Source organism: Vanessa atalanta, chromosome Z, assembly GCF_905147765.1.
Source record: "Vanessa atalanta chromosome Z, ilVanAtal1.2, whole genome shotgun sequence".
Lineage (NCBI taxonomy): Eukaryota > Metazoa > Arthropoda > Insecta > Lepidoptera > Nymphalidae > Vanessa > Vanessa atalanta.
In genome coordinates, this window is record NC_061902.1 from 10,356,653 (window position 1) to 10,374,171 (window position 17,519).

A 17,519-nucleotide genomic window follows, 5' to 3' on the forward strand; every position below is an offset into this window, starting at 1 on the left:
AAAGTGTATTAGACAAAAATACATATATATGTACCGGATAGATTTAACACAGTGAAGTAAAATAATCATCGCAAGGGATCCTGCAACTGGACAAAATTGTGTCACATTAAATATATTTATCAATTATTGACGTGTTTGTAAGTTAATATAATCTCTTGTCATGTAATTAATGCATTATGAACACTATTTTTATTTTGACAACTTACTTGTACTTTAATATCACTCGTAACACATTTTTCATTATCCGGTAACAAATAGAGGATTGTCATGACAGTTAATTTATAAAACGATGAGTTACAAGCATTACCCAAAAACTGCTCAGCGGGTACAATAAACATTATGGGCGCATTCATTAATAGCTGGCCGCTGACAAACGGTGCCTTTGCCCCCCACTGCCCTCTCTGTACCCATTACTCCTATAAGCCGCGGGCCTCCCCTGCCCTCCTCCTCTGTATCTGCCCGACCACCCCGCTCCCTATTCGACCAGGTGTAAAACTGCCCGGTCACGGAAGACAGACATGCAATGCGGCTAATATGTTTTTATTATTAAAGCTATACGTATTGCATCCCTCTGACGCTAGGGGATGACCCATGAATATTTATGCGGTGATTTGTTTATGGCGCTAAACGTTTCCTGCGGTATGTAGATATTAATATACGAACATTTTTATTACAAACAGTGATGAAAAGATACGTACTCATGGTAAAAAGCTTGAATGATGACCATTATGCTAAAATCATATACATAAATGATTCGCAAACATGCTACTGATATTTATTGTGTTAAATTATTTAGCCATAGAAGTAGCTTATATAAAGTAGTATGTTATATACAGTTGGTAATAGCGGGTCCAAGATACGGCGCGTCAAGAATTACAATCCAGCATAGGAAGCATTTATCAAGATACAATCTAAGTAATCCGTCACATACATGTTATATAATAATAAATAATCCATGAGGTACCAATGTACGATGATACGTACATCGTTACGTTTTATCGTTGTCTCGTTATAAACATTACGTATCGGTAAATAATAATTGTAATATGGTTTTCAATATACTATGAACTAATTTTAATACGGAGCCTTCCGATTGGTTTAAAAAAAATTACGGACGTCGACGAAATCACAAATTTTCTTTTCAAAAACTGAATATTACATTTCGTGACAGAACAATATTGTACGGTTATATCACTGTCGGTGAGTCAGGTGTTTTCTCAACGAAACAATCTTTGTAATATGTTGAAAGCTGATGAGTAATCAGTGATGTGCGAGTTATGTCAAGTTTAGTGCCGAGTTATCTTTATGCTTCTATCGTCGGAAAGACCCGCTTCCTTCTTTATTGCAGGATCTGATTGTGGTTACGATAACCATGTGGCGAAGGGAATGTATTATAATAAAGTTATGTACAATTTATTTCCCATAAAAAATAAACCTTCACAGTCCTCCCATCATTTCTTGACTATTCTAAAGTTATAAAATAAGTTCTAAATGATTTTGATACAATTTCAGTTAGATCAAATCCTTTAGCATTGTCGGTTACTTGTTGAACTATAGTGTTATTTAAAATGAATATTTTGCTGTTTATTCGTAGTCTCTTGTTGAACAAATAAATTATTAAAGTGTTTGAAATCACAGAACATGATAGACGTCATTTTGAAATAAACGAAATCTGAAAGCTGAAAATAATTACATGTAAAACAAATGCCAGAACATAAAATGATTTCGCTTATCTCTCGTATTTATAACATTTGAGAGCGCTAGCGTTCAAAGTCACGGGTGGTAACTAGTGTGGATATGAAGGTTCATACTGTGGAATGGATTGTGTCGTAATTGTTCGCGTGCTTCGCGGTCGGTCACTAACTGACGCTTTGGGAGCGCTCACTACAGCTTTGAAAATATTAAGTGAACTGTGACACGACAGGTAACATTGCATAAAGCCTTTTTCTTCTTAAATATTCGATTTCCCATAAAATGTATACGATTTTACGTTAATACTAGTATATTAGTGATTATTTCATCGGATTATTCATTTCATTATTCGAGTTTTTCTAAAACAAAATATCGATAAAGCGAATGGAGACTATAATACTGACAATTTTTTTCTATCGCCATGCTTCCCACCCTCGACCCATCGTTTACCGAAAATTATGGGAAAAGCAAACATTACTCGAATTACAATGTCTTTTGCTCCACCATATAGCTGTGTCAGGGGACTTAATGTGGAAATTATTTTATTAGTCTGACATGTTTGCGTTACGCTTCATTTAACTCTACTTTTATTCGCTTTTTGTATTTTTTCGACCTAATTTTATAAATATTATTGTGTTTCGAAAGTATATAGGTAGTTAGTTTGAAGTATTCATATAATTATTTATTTTTGTATTCAGCTATTTCAAATTTTCTCGTCGAAATGAGATGATTGCATTATATTATAGAAGTATGTGGAAAGTTTTTTAAGAGATTACAAAAAAAATTGCACATGTTTTTACAATTTTTTATTTGAAGCAAAAATCCTGACAAGCAATTCATCACCTGACGGTAAATTGTAACCTCTATATAGTTACTTATATTATTAGAAGTAAAAACGAAGTAACAATAGTCAAATAACGTGTACCTTGTGCTTGTATCTAAAATATAAACTCACTTTCCTTGTAAAATAAACCAATTAAATTTAAAATATTCGTATTAGTCAGTTGAATTAATACTCAGATGACCGTGCAGAAGTATCTAATATTACTACCCATTAAAGAAAGGCACATTTGCTTCAATACCAAAGACTTCCAGTATTTTCTCATATCCTTCGATATTTTGCGGGGAGTCATTAATTTTTAAATGCATTAAAATATCACAATAACAATCTACTGTTTTTAATGAATACTATTTGTACATTGTTGACTTATATTTTATCACTGAAATTAAACACGAAAACAAAATATATGAAAGCTTACAAAATATTTATATTTAATAATTGACTGAAGAGTTTAGTATCCACATATACAACATACGACTATTTCGATAAAAAAACGTATAGAAATGATTAAACGCTTATATGTAGCTATATTATCAAACGTATTCCTTCTTGGCTTCTTTTATCCGTCAACAAAAATAACCATATATCTTTATTAATGTGTACATAAAATATCGTAAAATGTTTTTATAGTCATTTTAAGCATCTATAATAGGTGTTTTCATAGGTAGAAGGCCCCGTTTCTAGTGGGCGGCGTTTAATATCGATCGATGTCCGCCCTGACCGCCGCCCGCCTTGTATACTTTTTCATTACAGAAAATACCTCAACTGTAAAAGTCTCAAAATACGATAAGCAACAAAATATATATATTTTTAATTCTTGTTGTACACAATTTACCGATTATTAAATATTTATGTAAAGAAAATTTACTATCGATGATTGATGATGAAACTGGTACATAAATGTAATTAAAACACTGTCCTGTATTTAATAAAAAATAGGGATGGATTCATAACCGAATAAATTGCCGGTACAGAACGAGTTTAGTTCATTGACCTTAATGAACTATGGAATACTTATGGTTTCTAGTTCTTGATTAATCTATTTTGATTAATTAAAGTATAGAGTAGAGTTACTTTTATATATGTTATATATATTTTAAATAAATACTTTATTTAGGATAGAGTTTTTACTTTTATTACGGAGTTGCATGTAAACGACCCACTTCTGGTCTAAGTCCTACATTCCTCTCGAGGAGTTCGAAATTTATTCCACCACGCTGCTCCATCGCAAATCGTTGAATACATATGTGGCAAAATTTCACTAGATATCTAATTTTTAACAACTGTAATAAAAGCTTGAAACATTTTATGGTATTGCCATAAACAGCAAAGCGTAGCATATTCGCCTTTACTTATTACTAAACACCAACATACTTATGAAATATAAAAGATTAGAACAAGATTTTGTTAATTATGAATATTTAAAAAAATTAATAAGTACAAAAATCTTTCGATTGATTTAAATGTCACTGTCGATTATTTACTATTATTATAGGTGACATGAATTTAGCCTATAAGGTGCTAGCATTTTATTAGGTTAAATAATTTTGGATATACTTTAATATTGTTGAAAATAAATATTTTAGATTTATACAAATTTAAATTATAAATAATATACTAGAAGAGTGGATACCTCCAGCGAAGTTCTCTATAGTTTCGTCCTACAAACGTTTCGTTTGCAATTTTAACTTTGTGACTTTGTATTTAGTTCAAAATGTAGACTCACGAATGCAACATGTACTGAAGAATGAGTTAGCGTGGGTGTCCAGTTGAATTATGGAAATGGAGCGTCGGCACGAGCCAACGTGCTGTTCAAACAATGCCGTAACGGGATGGTACGGCAAATTTAATTCCTTACGAGAACATATCATCAAAAAGGTCACATGCATAAGGATTTTATAACTACAAAGCTATTCTTATATATTCGATAATCGGTGCTAAGACCATTTTTTAAAAATGAATATCTATTATATTTTAACGTTAGCGACAAATCCCTCGTGCTGTGTTTTGAGGAATCTTCGAAAGATTAAAAAAAAATGTGTTTTATTAACAACAAAATAATGATCCTCTAATCGGTATTAAATCACTGGAATTAATAGGATGATTTTTTTATAGATATTTCTCTAAACAATTTTAGAATGATTGCATAGTATATTTTATTTTTATTGATATATTACTATATTTATTGAACTTGGAATTAAATTGCGTATATAAAATTAACCTTAATTATTTCTTGTTCTTAATATTGTCTTTAAGAGCAAGAGCTTTTGATACACAATTATTTGAAATAAATCAATGATAAAGTGCTTGAACAACACAAAATAAACGTATACATTACATATTACAAATTTCTCTTTAAAATAATGTAAAGTTGAATAATATAATTGGAGTCGATATTAACTGTCACAGATGAGATTGCATTCACTTACGATACAGAATCAAAGTAGCCTAGCAACAAGCCTGACCAGTTAATATGTATCAACTATTTTCCGAGATAGACCAACAACAGCAGGCATTTATAAAAGCGAGAGAAAATTGCTTTCATATATTGCGTCACGCGAACTGCCTCTGATTGGTGGACAAACGTAGAAAAGGCAGCGGAAACTCGGAAAGCTTTTTGTTCGCGATAAGCGTTTTAATTCTCTTTTTTTGTTACCGGTAATTGGAACTCAGTGTGATATACCCCACCGACTAAGCGCTTAACTTAGAGAGTATGGACAAATGAATATTAAAATTACATAGTTATGTTGCACTAATGTAGGCTTTTTGCTAGTATTTGAAAAATAAACCCAGTGGTACGAAATTAATTATTGAAGAAATGAGAAAACATATTTGCATGTGAATATTTCGGATATTTATTGCCTACTCGTGTTGCTAATTTTCTTTATTAATAACACTGAGGCTCGTCAGTGGCAACAAAACGAAAAACGGAGGGACAAATAGAGGAGAAAAAATACTGAATTATTTTGTTTTTGCCTATTGTATGAAATTTTGATTTTTATTTTTTGTTATATAAAAACAAGTAAATTAAATTAAAAAAAGATATAAAAAATAAAAATATATATTACAGCCTACGAACCTGTGACTTTTTACATCGTCAAATGACCATTGCGATAAATTGATTTAACATGTTTAATTATTAAACATGCTAGAAAATCTAAATTATTATTATTATTAGAAACTATGTCTTTATCCAGTCTAAAGCAATTGAATAACATTCCTAATGCTAATAATCGTCACCTGGCTCTGATCTTGTCTTCGTTTTCACTAAGTGTTTATGGTGTTAATCCTTTAAGCAAACTTGACACCATCCTGCTTTAGCTGTAGAAATATCATCAGGTGTACCTACCTAAGCTAAGCTGATAAAAGTTGAAAAGTGAATGAGACCAACAAGATAATTTGAAGACATGCAACCGTATATTTATGCTTATCAATAAGCATATCCTTAAAACAAGTTGTTACAACAACAAGTAAGCCAAAACGGAGTATCTGCTTTGGTTTTGGTCCTTAAAATAAACTGCCTTGAAAGGTAAACTATCATAAACGATATAAAAAAATTAAGAATCCTAGAGATTGCGTACCACTTGTACACAGTCCATTGACAATAATAATTGTTAAAAATCCGCTAAAACTGCAGTTGAGGATCATTATTTCTCGAAATATCAAATTAATTTTTTAATATGTAAGAGGAAAAAAGTTCAAAAAGCTATGCCCAAAAAAAAACAATGCCTTAGCGGGACTATAACTAAAAACAACGTTGCTGTTAAAAAAAGGAGCACGGAAAACAAGAGAAGCTGTATACCGGTGCTGACAGAATTCCTTATATATTTATACGATCTTATGGGTCTGTATTATGTGACGCATTATTATATATTCTTTAATAAATAATTTCTGCCTTCTTTTCGTCATAGTTGTAAATGATCTCATTTATAATCTTAACTGTCCCAAACTTCTTTTGCGGATTACCTTAAAACATTTCTGACGATTGGAAAACTATTTTCGACTTTTACATTTTGTACATTCTATCTATTTAACGTTTAGAAAACTCGAATCTTTTGTTTTTATATTTAAACAAGTGCTATGAGTCATTCACAACATTTAAACTTTAAAATATTTGTTATGATTTTTAAGTCGAACTATGCATCAAAAATCTGTTAATAAGGGTCTTGGGAAAATATATTTTGATGAAAAGCTTCCATCGCAGTCGCATTACAAATGCATGATGAGCAAAAGTTCAATATTGGCTTCGTAACTTGGTGTATTAAAGTCTTTAAAAGTACACAGACCAACAAATCTCTTGGTTGCTCTTTAATCAGAAATATATTAAAACACAATACGGTGAAATGTTGATGTTTACCTTATTATTTGAAAATTTTTCAGTATCCCCCGAGTAGCAAGTAACAGCACATGCGAGGTGGCTTTTTATGGAAACAATCCTGTACATCATATTCCGATATTTTAGTCCGTGCGAATCCATAAATATAATTAACATAGAATAATTTTAGGATACTAATTCTTTACTATAAATTCTACATTATGCAGGACCTGGTATCCTACCTAAATATTGAACGTAACCGTAACGTTATTGTAACGTAACGTTTTGACTTACGTTACTTTAGTAACGTAAAGTCCTAATTCTTATCGTATATCGAAAGAGCCCTTAGTCCTCAAATCCGATCTAAATAATTCAATAAAAACTACGCGAATCTGATAAAACCAATGTATTTTTTAGCAAGTAACGGTCGATAATAGTTCTTCAACTTAATTTAATTAAGATTTTTATCTCATATATGCGATAAAAACTACATAAAATATACGGTTATCCATGTATTTTCAATAAAACATAAATTCCTTTATTTTGAGTTATCGTCAAATTTTGAAGATAAATTGGATTTTGATAAAACAAATAAATAAGTAGTATCTTGATAGTAAATAAAAACATAAAATGTTCTCGTATATTACGAGTTTAATCATATCATTGCTATTGGATGAGTTAAGCGGAGGCGTCGGCGTCGTCGAAATCGTCACATCGCGTAACTACATCGATTACAAAAATGATTAATACGTCAGCCATCATTATCTTTATACCAACCAATCACATTGTACATACTACGAATACTTCAATCTGAATCTATTAATCCGTAGGTTAAGTTACTTTTTTAACGTTTATTTACCTACCTAATTGTTATCACATTCATTTGCAATCTCTTGTAGTCTTTATTTATTGCATTAAAAAAAAAATATTAGGAATACTTTAGAGGAAAAAGTAAGTTTAACGTTTAGAAAATATGGCTTTAAACTAAACAAAACTTAGGAATCTTGCCGAGTCGTATAAACTCTTTGAGATTGAATTTTTGTCATTGAAATTGTATAATTGTACATACGAATGTGTATACTTTCGTATGACCAGTAAAAAGAATATAAATCGGATCATTTCATATCTACATATTACACGGTAAATATATTTATTAAGTAATTATTAAGCACATGCTAATATTTAGGTGCCTTCAACTTACACATCTCTTAAAACTTAAATATCTTAATTATTTATCTTCAGATTATTATTACAGCACTTATCCTAAGCTTTTGCTTTTTCGAGAATTGACTAAGCGACGCATGTTAAACATACTACTGCTCAAGGTAAAGATGAAGAAATATATTCTAGACTGTCTCTTTCAATGATGTATTCTGTTTATTGTAAAACAATATGCGTTTATTTCACTCCAATGCATAAATTAAATAAAAATCTTTACAATAAATTCTAAATGAATAAATTACTAAAAATACGTATATTTGTATAATCATTAAAATAAGTATTATTATTTTTTTATTATCGCATGATAATAAACAAAACATTAATATGTAATTGCTGGTATGAAGAGATCATTAATAGAAAGGCAATCAAGAGAGAGTCGTGTATTTATAAAAGCTGGTGTTACAAAGGCCCAGCCGATCTGTAACACATCTAATCTATGTTGCAATTGCCTAAGCTCGTCTAGCCGTGGTGGAGGAGACGTTGGCGCAATCATTTCGATCCGCAAAGGTCAAAGAAGGAATTTGCGCGGTCCGGCACGCTTGCGACACCACTCTGTACGAAGGAGGTTCCACTGCGCAAAGGGTTACCGATCTAAATTGAGCCGGAGCAGGTTGATCTGATATTTGCTCAATAATCGTTTCAAATTGAGCGGCATTTTGCGGCATGCCTTAGTTGTTTATTAGAAATCGTACATAATATTTAATGACGATATAACGAGATGGTTTATTATATTCAATGTCATATATAAAAGTATACGTAGTTTTTTTTAGGTTTTTCGCTAACAAATGCTTATAATACCATGCCATCTCTATAATAAAAATAAAAAAAATAAAACAAAACTCATATTGATTAAACTGGCAAAATTAAGGTCTGAGTAGCATGTACATCAAAATAAGTATAAAAAGTTTGAAGTTAACGAAAATCACATACGAAGATGGCAGTTTATAAAAGCAATTCTTAAGACGCGCCTCGTCACCTGCGTCTTCACGTGGGCGCACTACATTGTATGCTAATAGGCACTGGCTGGTCCGTCCACACTGCGCGGAGAAATTGAACACGAGCCATTATTGTACCATCAATTCTCCAATATTTCTTAACAATCTTAATTTAAACTAACATTAACTGCTAATGTGGCGGTGGACTTAGTTGTCGATACAACCAATATAAACATTTAACAATATATTGCTTCCCCATCATTTAAGAAAACCATAAAAAATATAATGAAGTGAATAGCTGCTTTGAGGGCACGACGTCATCACGAAGACACAATTATTTAAAGCTCGTTCAAAAACCGTTCATAATTTAATAGAAAACAAGTAAATATTAGCGTTTCAATGTTATACGTGGTAATTAAATAAAAACTATATAAATTATTATAGTAGTAAAATAACTGTGTCTAGTAGAAAATATAATTCATTTATAACATTTACAGAAAATAAAGAATTCTAAAATTTAAAAGTCCAAGTCAAAATCACTTATTTACAATCAGAACAATATCTTTGTTAACAATCTCTGCCTCGAGAGCAAACATAAAAGTCAAAGCTGTCCTTTTAAAATACACTGCCTCATGGGATTGGTCTTAGCGATCAAAGGATTTGCATTATAAATTTCTTGAGGCATTTCTTGGAATAAATCAAATATAATATACAATAGTTATAAATATTAACTCATTCGTATTAATTATATAGTATATTTTCTATATGATGTAAATATAAATTGTATTTGTAGTATATAATTTAATAAAGCTTCTAAACATTTCTAAGTCTAAGTCTTATAATGAAAAACTCATGTTTTTTATAATTATGTATCTTTGTTTACTTCCACAGACATCTGAGCTAGAGTCGCTGCTTTATAAGCAAGAGGGCGCTTCACTTGCGCCCGCCCACATGGACCTATTCGACGGAGGAACAACTTCGCGCGACGATGCCTTTCTTCGCCCCGCTCTCTGGGAGGACATCGCCTCTTCCATCAGAAATATTGACCCTGAGAATGCAAACATGCTGGCTCCACTTGGAGCTACCCATGTTAAGCTCGAAGCTGACGATGCACTCCTCGAAGAATGCGCTACACCTCTACTCAGTCCGTTGGAGATCAAGACGGAGAGGCTTTGCGCACCACCTACATACGCGCATCCACAGCCTCCTCAGCATCTACCAATGCAACAGCCGGCGACGTCTTTTTCAAAGTATCCGTCGAGACTAGTCTATATGTCTCCACTGACTCCACCCGGGTCAGATCAGGGTAGTCCCGGAAATACAATGCAGGTAATTAGACATGACGCATTTGGCGTTAAAGCTCTGCGATTGCTAGCGACTTTTTGATGGTACCATCTCATGCAAGCGACTGTATTGTATATTTTCTGCGTAATTGATTGAAAAAAGCTACATTTAAACCTAATGTCGATCTAAGTTTAAATTATGTTATATTTATTTAAATTTGCATTCATTTTAATTACAAAATAATATCGTACATATCAGATATCATTGAAATTACAGGGTGGACCGCGCCGTACACCGCCGCCACCATACCACCCTCCGCCGCATCTTCGCGCGCCCCATGTACCTCCGCATCCAGTACCACAAACCCATCACCATCCTCAGGTAGACTAACTCAGTAAACTCCCAACTTGGTCATATGTAATTTTTCATTTAATTTTTACAGTTTAAACAAATTAACAAATAATTAAATAACTTTTACATAAGTTTATAAATAAAAATATATTAATATAAAAAAATCAATAGGGTTTGCAACAGCCTTTACAAATGCCGCCTGTACCTGCGCCTGCGCCGCACCAGCATGCGGCTGCACATCCGCGACTTGCGCCTCCTTCTGTTAAATACAACAGGCGAAATAACCCAGAACTGGAGAAAAGAAGAGTGCATCACTGTGATTTCATAGGTATTTTATTATATTTAAGAGTTCAAAATGATAAGAGAAAATTCAAACTCATATTTACTTATTTAATCTATCAATAAAACCATACTTTTATGATCTTAATTATATTAATGAAAATCAATGTATTAATTTAAGTAAAGTACTTACAAATTAAATTTTTACTAATATTATACAGCTGAGGAGTTTGTTTGTATGTTTGTTCGAATACTTTATTTTCAAGAGCTAAAAGTTTTTTCCTTACGGAAATTAATCGGTTTTTATTGATCGTGAGATAGCCTATTTATTGAGAAAGGTTTTATAAAATCTAGCTACGATCCTCAGGGACGGAGAAGTAACTTTGTATGCGGTTGAAACCGCGCGAAACTAATTGTAACAGTGATAAAAATTATTAAAATTTTCAGGTTGCACAAAGGTTTACACAAAAAGTTCACATCTTAAGGCTCACCAGCGAATACATACAGGTAATATTAAAGTTACGTAGTATTTAAAGATTGATATGCATTGCGATTACTACACTGCATCGGCGAATATGATTATTACATTATAATTACTAATATGTTAAGATATTATTTCTATTTATTTAACAGCTAAATTTGAAAAGTATAAAGCTTTATGTCTTATTGTAAAAAACTTAACAAACAATTACGTGCAAAAGCGAATGCCGATAACGTTTCAACTATAAATTGTTATAAGTGTTAAGTATTTGTATTTTCATAGGAGAGAAACCTTACACTTGTCAATGGCCGGAGTGCGAATGGAGATTCGCGCGGTCGGACGAGCTCACTCGCCACTATCGCAAGCACACGGGCGCAAAACCATTCAAATGCGCTGTGTGTGAGCGGTCCTTCGCCCGGTCTGATCACCTTGCGTTGCACATGAAACGTCATCTGCCCAAAACATCTAAATGACACCCGAGGAGAGGCGCGGACCAGACATCCACGCCTCACACTGCTCAGGTAAGTAATCTCATCATCATTTATTTATTTAAATTACTTTATTTTATCGACTGACTATGATTTATTATAATTTGTAAACGTATTGAGAGTGACAACTACAGTCCTTCTTTCGTGTTTCAGGAAGAGAGCAGTGATAACCTCTTTTTAGAGTGCGATCTGGAGACAAATTTGATGGACACGTTCTACAGCGTGCTGTGACTTCGCAGCTAGAGTGGTAACCACGACAACAATACTTAAATTGTATGCTAAAGCGAAGCTAAAGATAAACCTATAGTTTTAACTATAAAGTAAAAACAATAATCCAAAAACGCGAACTGTACATTCACACATATGACGCATGATATTAATATTAGATATTTAAAAAAGATTTCGTATTGAAGAATAATTCGAAATTGTGTACCATATAGTAGTTCGACAGTTAACCTTAATAGAAATGACTTATATGATTAAAAAACAATAGGTACAATCATTACCAAGGAAATCGCTTTACATATCTACATACTTACTTTATTATTATTGTAAATTGTTAGTAGAGTCATCTATTGAACAAACCCAAATTATGTTATTATAAGGTATTTTATAAATATTTATGTACATTAGAAATGACAATTATTTTAAGTAAAGCGGAATGTTTTGTGACACCTTGATACCGAAGTATATAACAAGACGAAATATATATGTGTACACGATGCATAGTTAATTAGTGTAAAAATATTTTGTCGATTGCATTTTGTTATCCAATATATTAATTGAATTAATTTAACAATCAAAAGTATAAAAATTTTATTTACTTTGGATCTACCATTACGACACTCGAAAAATATATTTTTTTATTAAGTCACTTTACGGTAAAATATTGATAAATGTACCTACAAGGCAAATTGTTCTCGAGATTTTTCATTTAAGTATAGGAAAACCTATCTTTTTTTTGTCGTTTAAATGAAAACGAATACAATAAACTTTAATAAGCAGTTCTTAACATTTCATTTTAAAACAGCAGTTTTAAACGCATATTGAAATTTGCTCAGTGTCACTGCAAGGGGTCACAAATATATCGCGTTGTAAAAGCTCTAAGTATTCATTAGATATGATTAATTTATTGTAAGATTAATTAATAATAAGAAAGCAAGGAATATCCAAGATATTATAGATATTTTTATGTTATAATTTTTAATAATATTAGAATTAAGATATAGTGGTTACTTTTAATTTTACTGAAGCGTTGTCGGATTTTACGACCTGAGTTTTTATAGCAAAAATTGAATCAAATATAAGCCAATTAGAATCTGTATCTGGATAAATCAGATATTTTATAAGCATTTAGTGATTTAAATTAATTTGATTAAAGGTACGGAACGGACTAAGATGGTCGAGCAAATTCTCAAAATTTTGACTAAGAGCGTGGTCTTTAATGGAAAATAACCATTAGTTCTCTCTATATAGAATTTTACCTTTATATTACAACAATGAAGCACTTTTACAAAGTTGAAGATACAAACAAGCAAGGCAAAATAAGCCGTTAAATAGGGGTTTTTTAATGGCGAATTTCGAAAAACACGACGTCACATTATGTTGAATTAATATACAGTAGTCTAAACATCACTTTCAATTTTTAACTTCAAAAATAATCTACTTCGACGCAAAGTTTCAATCATTAATCCATAACTGGGTTAATATTGAATCATTGTTATTGCTGACCTGGGTTAAACGATTAATCTCTACAAATGCCATGGTTCTAGTTACACCGGCTCAGACTAGTATCAACAGTAGTTTTTGAAGCATAATAATTGCTAATTCCCATTAAACAGGTCCTCAGTTTTTAAGAATGTATAAATGGAGTTTTAGATACTTGTTTTATGTGTAGTGTAACCAAACGCTCTTAATAAATCTGTTATTAATAATTTTATAAATCATTAAAATAATCCACAACTATCAATCGTACTATCAACATTGGTAAATGTTATTTATAAAACAATTCAGGTCGTTTTATTCGAACACGCAGCTACACACTTTCTAGTCTCGATTTATAACAGTTTTGTTATTTTATATGCACGTACACAATAACAATCGGTTTTTTATGTCAAACATTTTTTCGCAGTTCGTATGAAAACATATCTGAAATTAACAAGGCCGCTTTTTAAAACGCACATTTTTGTCTTTAAAATAATAAAATTTTAATAAATTTAAATTAAAGACATGCTTTAGTATTTTAGGATTAATAGTTGTACTTATCCTTGAACTAGCCTTATTGCCTCCGTCCACTGTAACATTTTTAAATATGTACTCAAATGGTACAAAAACGTTTTGATAGTGCTTTTTAAACGTGACCCACAAGAAAGCGATCTTTTTACCCGATTACAAGGAAATAAATAGTTTATCTATAATTTTCAAAAATACATTTCGTATGCCTTTAATCCATTCGGAATTATATTATTCTACGTAAAAAGTGTTGAAAATAAATGAGTTTATTTGCTGCTACGTCGATACAACAATCTTTATACTAAGATCACTAGTCAAATTGCATAGATAGTCTGAAATATAAATCAAAAGTAAATTGTGTAAAATTGTCCACAAAAAGATTACATCATAAGTGATATATTTGAAATATTCCAATTTCTGAGCTCGGGTAAAAGGTTGTTTTTAATTTAAATCTAGTTGTATGAACATAACTTTGTCGCAATTGCCATCACATATAGTCACTAGTTGTGCTAATGTAAGTGCCTACTTATTGTTAATTAAAATCTTAAAATTATTGTAGTACATAATAAATGTTTTAAATAATGGCTTCGCAAATTTTTGCTATTTTATCGTTGTTTTTTTAAAATTATTTTTTTCGTTATCTTGACTGATTAGTAGATCGTAACTATACAGCTTACTACAACACTAATTTCAAAAAAGAATATTTGTCGAGTAATTTCCGTTAGTTACTTCTTACTGAGCCATTAAAACTGTCACGCAATATAATACGCAAATAAGCGATATTAAATTATGTCTTGCCACTTTTCTTTGCATTTAGTATGATGTAAATTCCTATAATTAAATAATAATAATAATATTTGTGTAAATTTGAATATGAGCTCTATTTAGAAAAAAAACACATAAACAAATTGCCATAAATAAAAAAATATCGATCAACACACTTAAGATTTTTTTTAAAACATTAACATTGATCAAATTTTCTACATAAATTAAACACGTTTTATTTTACGGTCATAAGTTGTTTTTTTTTAAATCAATCTATTATGGTGTTGTGCATTAAAATATATCTGAATAACTGTTGACAAAAGAAAATTCTGACAGAAACACTGTAATTATTTTTACTTTTTTTTTTAAATATTTTGTCTTTAAAGGAAATGTTTACGTCGATGAAGCATGTTGTACTTTATGATCCAATTTCATTAAAAAATAATATATTATAATGTTGTGTATCAAAATATATCTGAATAACCGTTGAATAAGAAAGTTCTGACAGAAACAGCAATTAATGTAGACCTAGATTTTTCTTGGGATTTTTCTAAAGACAGTTATAATTATATTATTCCATAATTTTTTCCATAAACCAAATTTGTCTACGAGTCCTTTGTCATTATAACAATTATGATTTTCTTAATTAAAGTTTATACATATATTATGGCCAAAAACTTTTTAATCGTAACATATATATATAAAACGACAATTTACACATCTTGATAACAGAGTTCTGTGCCTTCTGAAAATGATGTGATTTTAGTTTATGACCATGTATACAGAATTATTACTTTTAAGAACAATTTTTTCATTAATATATTTAATTATTCTTTCGACAGAACTAATAGTTTGCACTAATAGACCGCCTAAATTTGTATTTTTTGTAATCTTGTAAGTTGTAGAAAAAACTAAAAAGTAATTTGAACAAAATTGTAAATACAACTTTACTAATTTTTAGAAGTGATCGTAAAAAAATATTTTTTTCTTAAAACTGTTCGAAAACTTCCTTATAGTAAACAAATACAAAAATGACCTTTTTAAAATATATATAATATTATAAGCTGTATTACAGTTGATTTCCTTTTCAATAATGATTTACCCTGATATTCAGTAAATATTATACCTTTTATAACCTATATTGTTTATAACATACAAATGTGTATTGTTTTTTTTTTTACTATTGGGTTATATAGCCAAAGTACCTATTGTTTCTCCATTTTCTAGCGTGCATCTATTATTAGCTATTGGAGCGGAAAATATTCTGACAATGAGATGCCACACGCATCTGAGATTAATCGGTTTCAAATATTAAAGAGTCTATTGATCTAAAGTATTTATAATGCTTAAATAAATGATGTCATCATGATTGACAAGTTTTTACTCAAATATCAGTTGCAAAATACAACTGCGAGGAACTCAGCTATCAGTCATCGCCTTTATCTTGTTATTTAAAATAGAAAATAATAAAACTTATCTAAAGCAAGTAATATAACAACTATAGATTTTTTTTAAGTTTTGCCATAAATTTCAGGAGATGCCATAAGTTAGGATCATATTTATAATAACTTTATAAATAATAGTTTTAAGCTTAAATTTCTGCGTAGAGAAAATATTGTACCTCACTTTTATTCTATACTTGCTAATTTCTCGATATACGTACCTACCTATTTATATTTCTTTATGCCTTAAAAGTTTAAATAATAGTTTAATTATTTTTTCGTTAAATTTACTTTAATATGTTTAGTTGTATAATAATATGTTGACTAAGTCACGAAATAATTTATTACCAATGACATGCTTTTGATTTCTTTTATGTATGAATATTTACTATAATTATACAGTCTTGTTAGATATGTAATACATAAATTACGTATAGAGGTACAGGTATACCGAGATAAATTTATTGTCACATAAGTGTTGCCAGATGAGTGATTTACTAACTTTTTAAATTGTATATTATACACCACACTACACAGTATGTAAAACAATCAAACATGTCATTACTTTATAAACTTTTAAATCCTTAAAAGTATTATGCCGATCCAGTTATTGTCTGACCTAATGGTAGAAGCTTAGATCGTAAAAATAATATAAATATTGTAACTATAACTTCATTTATTCCGATATTATGTTGTAAAGATTTTAAAAGAAACTGTGGAACTAGAAAAGTATAACTAATATTTAAGTAGTTTTATTTCCAAATATTGTAAGTCACTGTGCCATACATGTGTATGATTCTTTAAATTGTTGTTTGTACCATTATTTTGTATATACACTGTTAATACACTACATTATGTAATAATAAGTAAGCTTTCATTATTTGCACCTTTTGATATCTACTTTTTATTTATAAAAAACATTGAATGTTTCTGACATGAAATTTTGTAATCATTGACGTTTAAGAGTTGCTCATTCTAAAAATCACTTAATAATTTATTCATAAAATCGTATTTCTTTGTCTATAATGGTACAAACAAACAACAGTTACTTAAAATTAAAAATTAGTATACTCTTTTCTGTTCATTTCTATTAAATATCTGATACAATTTTGTAAAATATTTTGCTACAATATTCACACTTCAAACAAATTAAATATAGTCACTTTGAAATTGTTTTTCTTTTACTGGCATTA

At 30.3% G+C, this 17,519-nt stretch overlaps 1 protein-coding gene across 1 annotated transcript in view; it reads left to right on the top strand.

Moving 5' to 3' along the window:
- The window catches only part of LOC125076256 (dendritic arbor reduction protein 1-like), a 51,064-nt gene extending 38,666 nt beyond the window's left edge, over positions 1-12,398 (top strand). Inside the window, exons 3-8 of the mRNA XM_047688348.1 lie at positions 9,896-10,333; positions 10,565-10,669; positions 10,811-10,967; positions 11,366-11,425; positions 11,682-11,920; positions 12,041-12,398. Coding sequence (XP_047544304.1) covers positions 9,896-10,333; positions 10,565-10,669; positions 10,811-10,967; positions 11,366-11,425; positions 11,682-11,872 — 951 coding nt within the window. The 3' untranslated portion in view covers positions 11,873-11,920; positions 12,041-12,398. The remainder of the gene's footprint in view (positions 1-9,895; positions 10,334-10,564; positions 10,670-10,810; positions 10,968-11,365; positions 11,426-11,681; positions 11,921-12,040) is intronic.
- Positions 12,399-17,519: the final 5,121 nt, after the last annotated feature.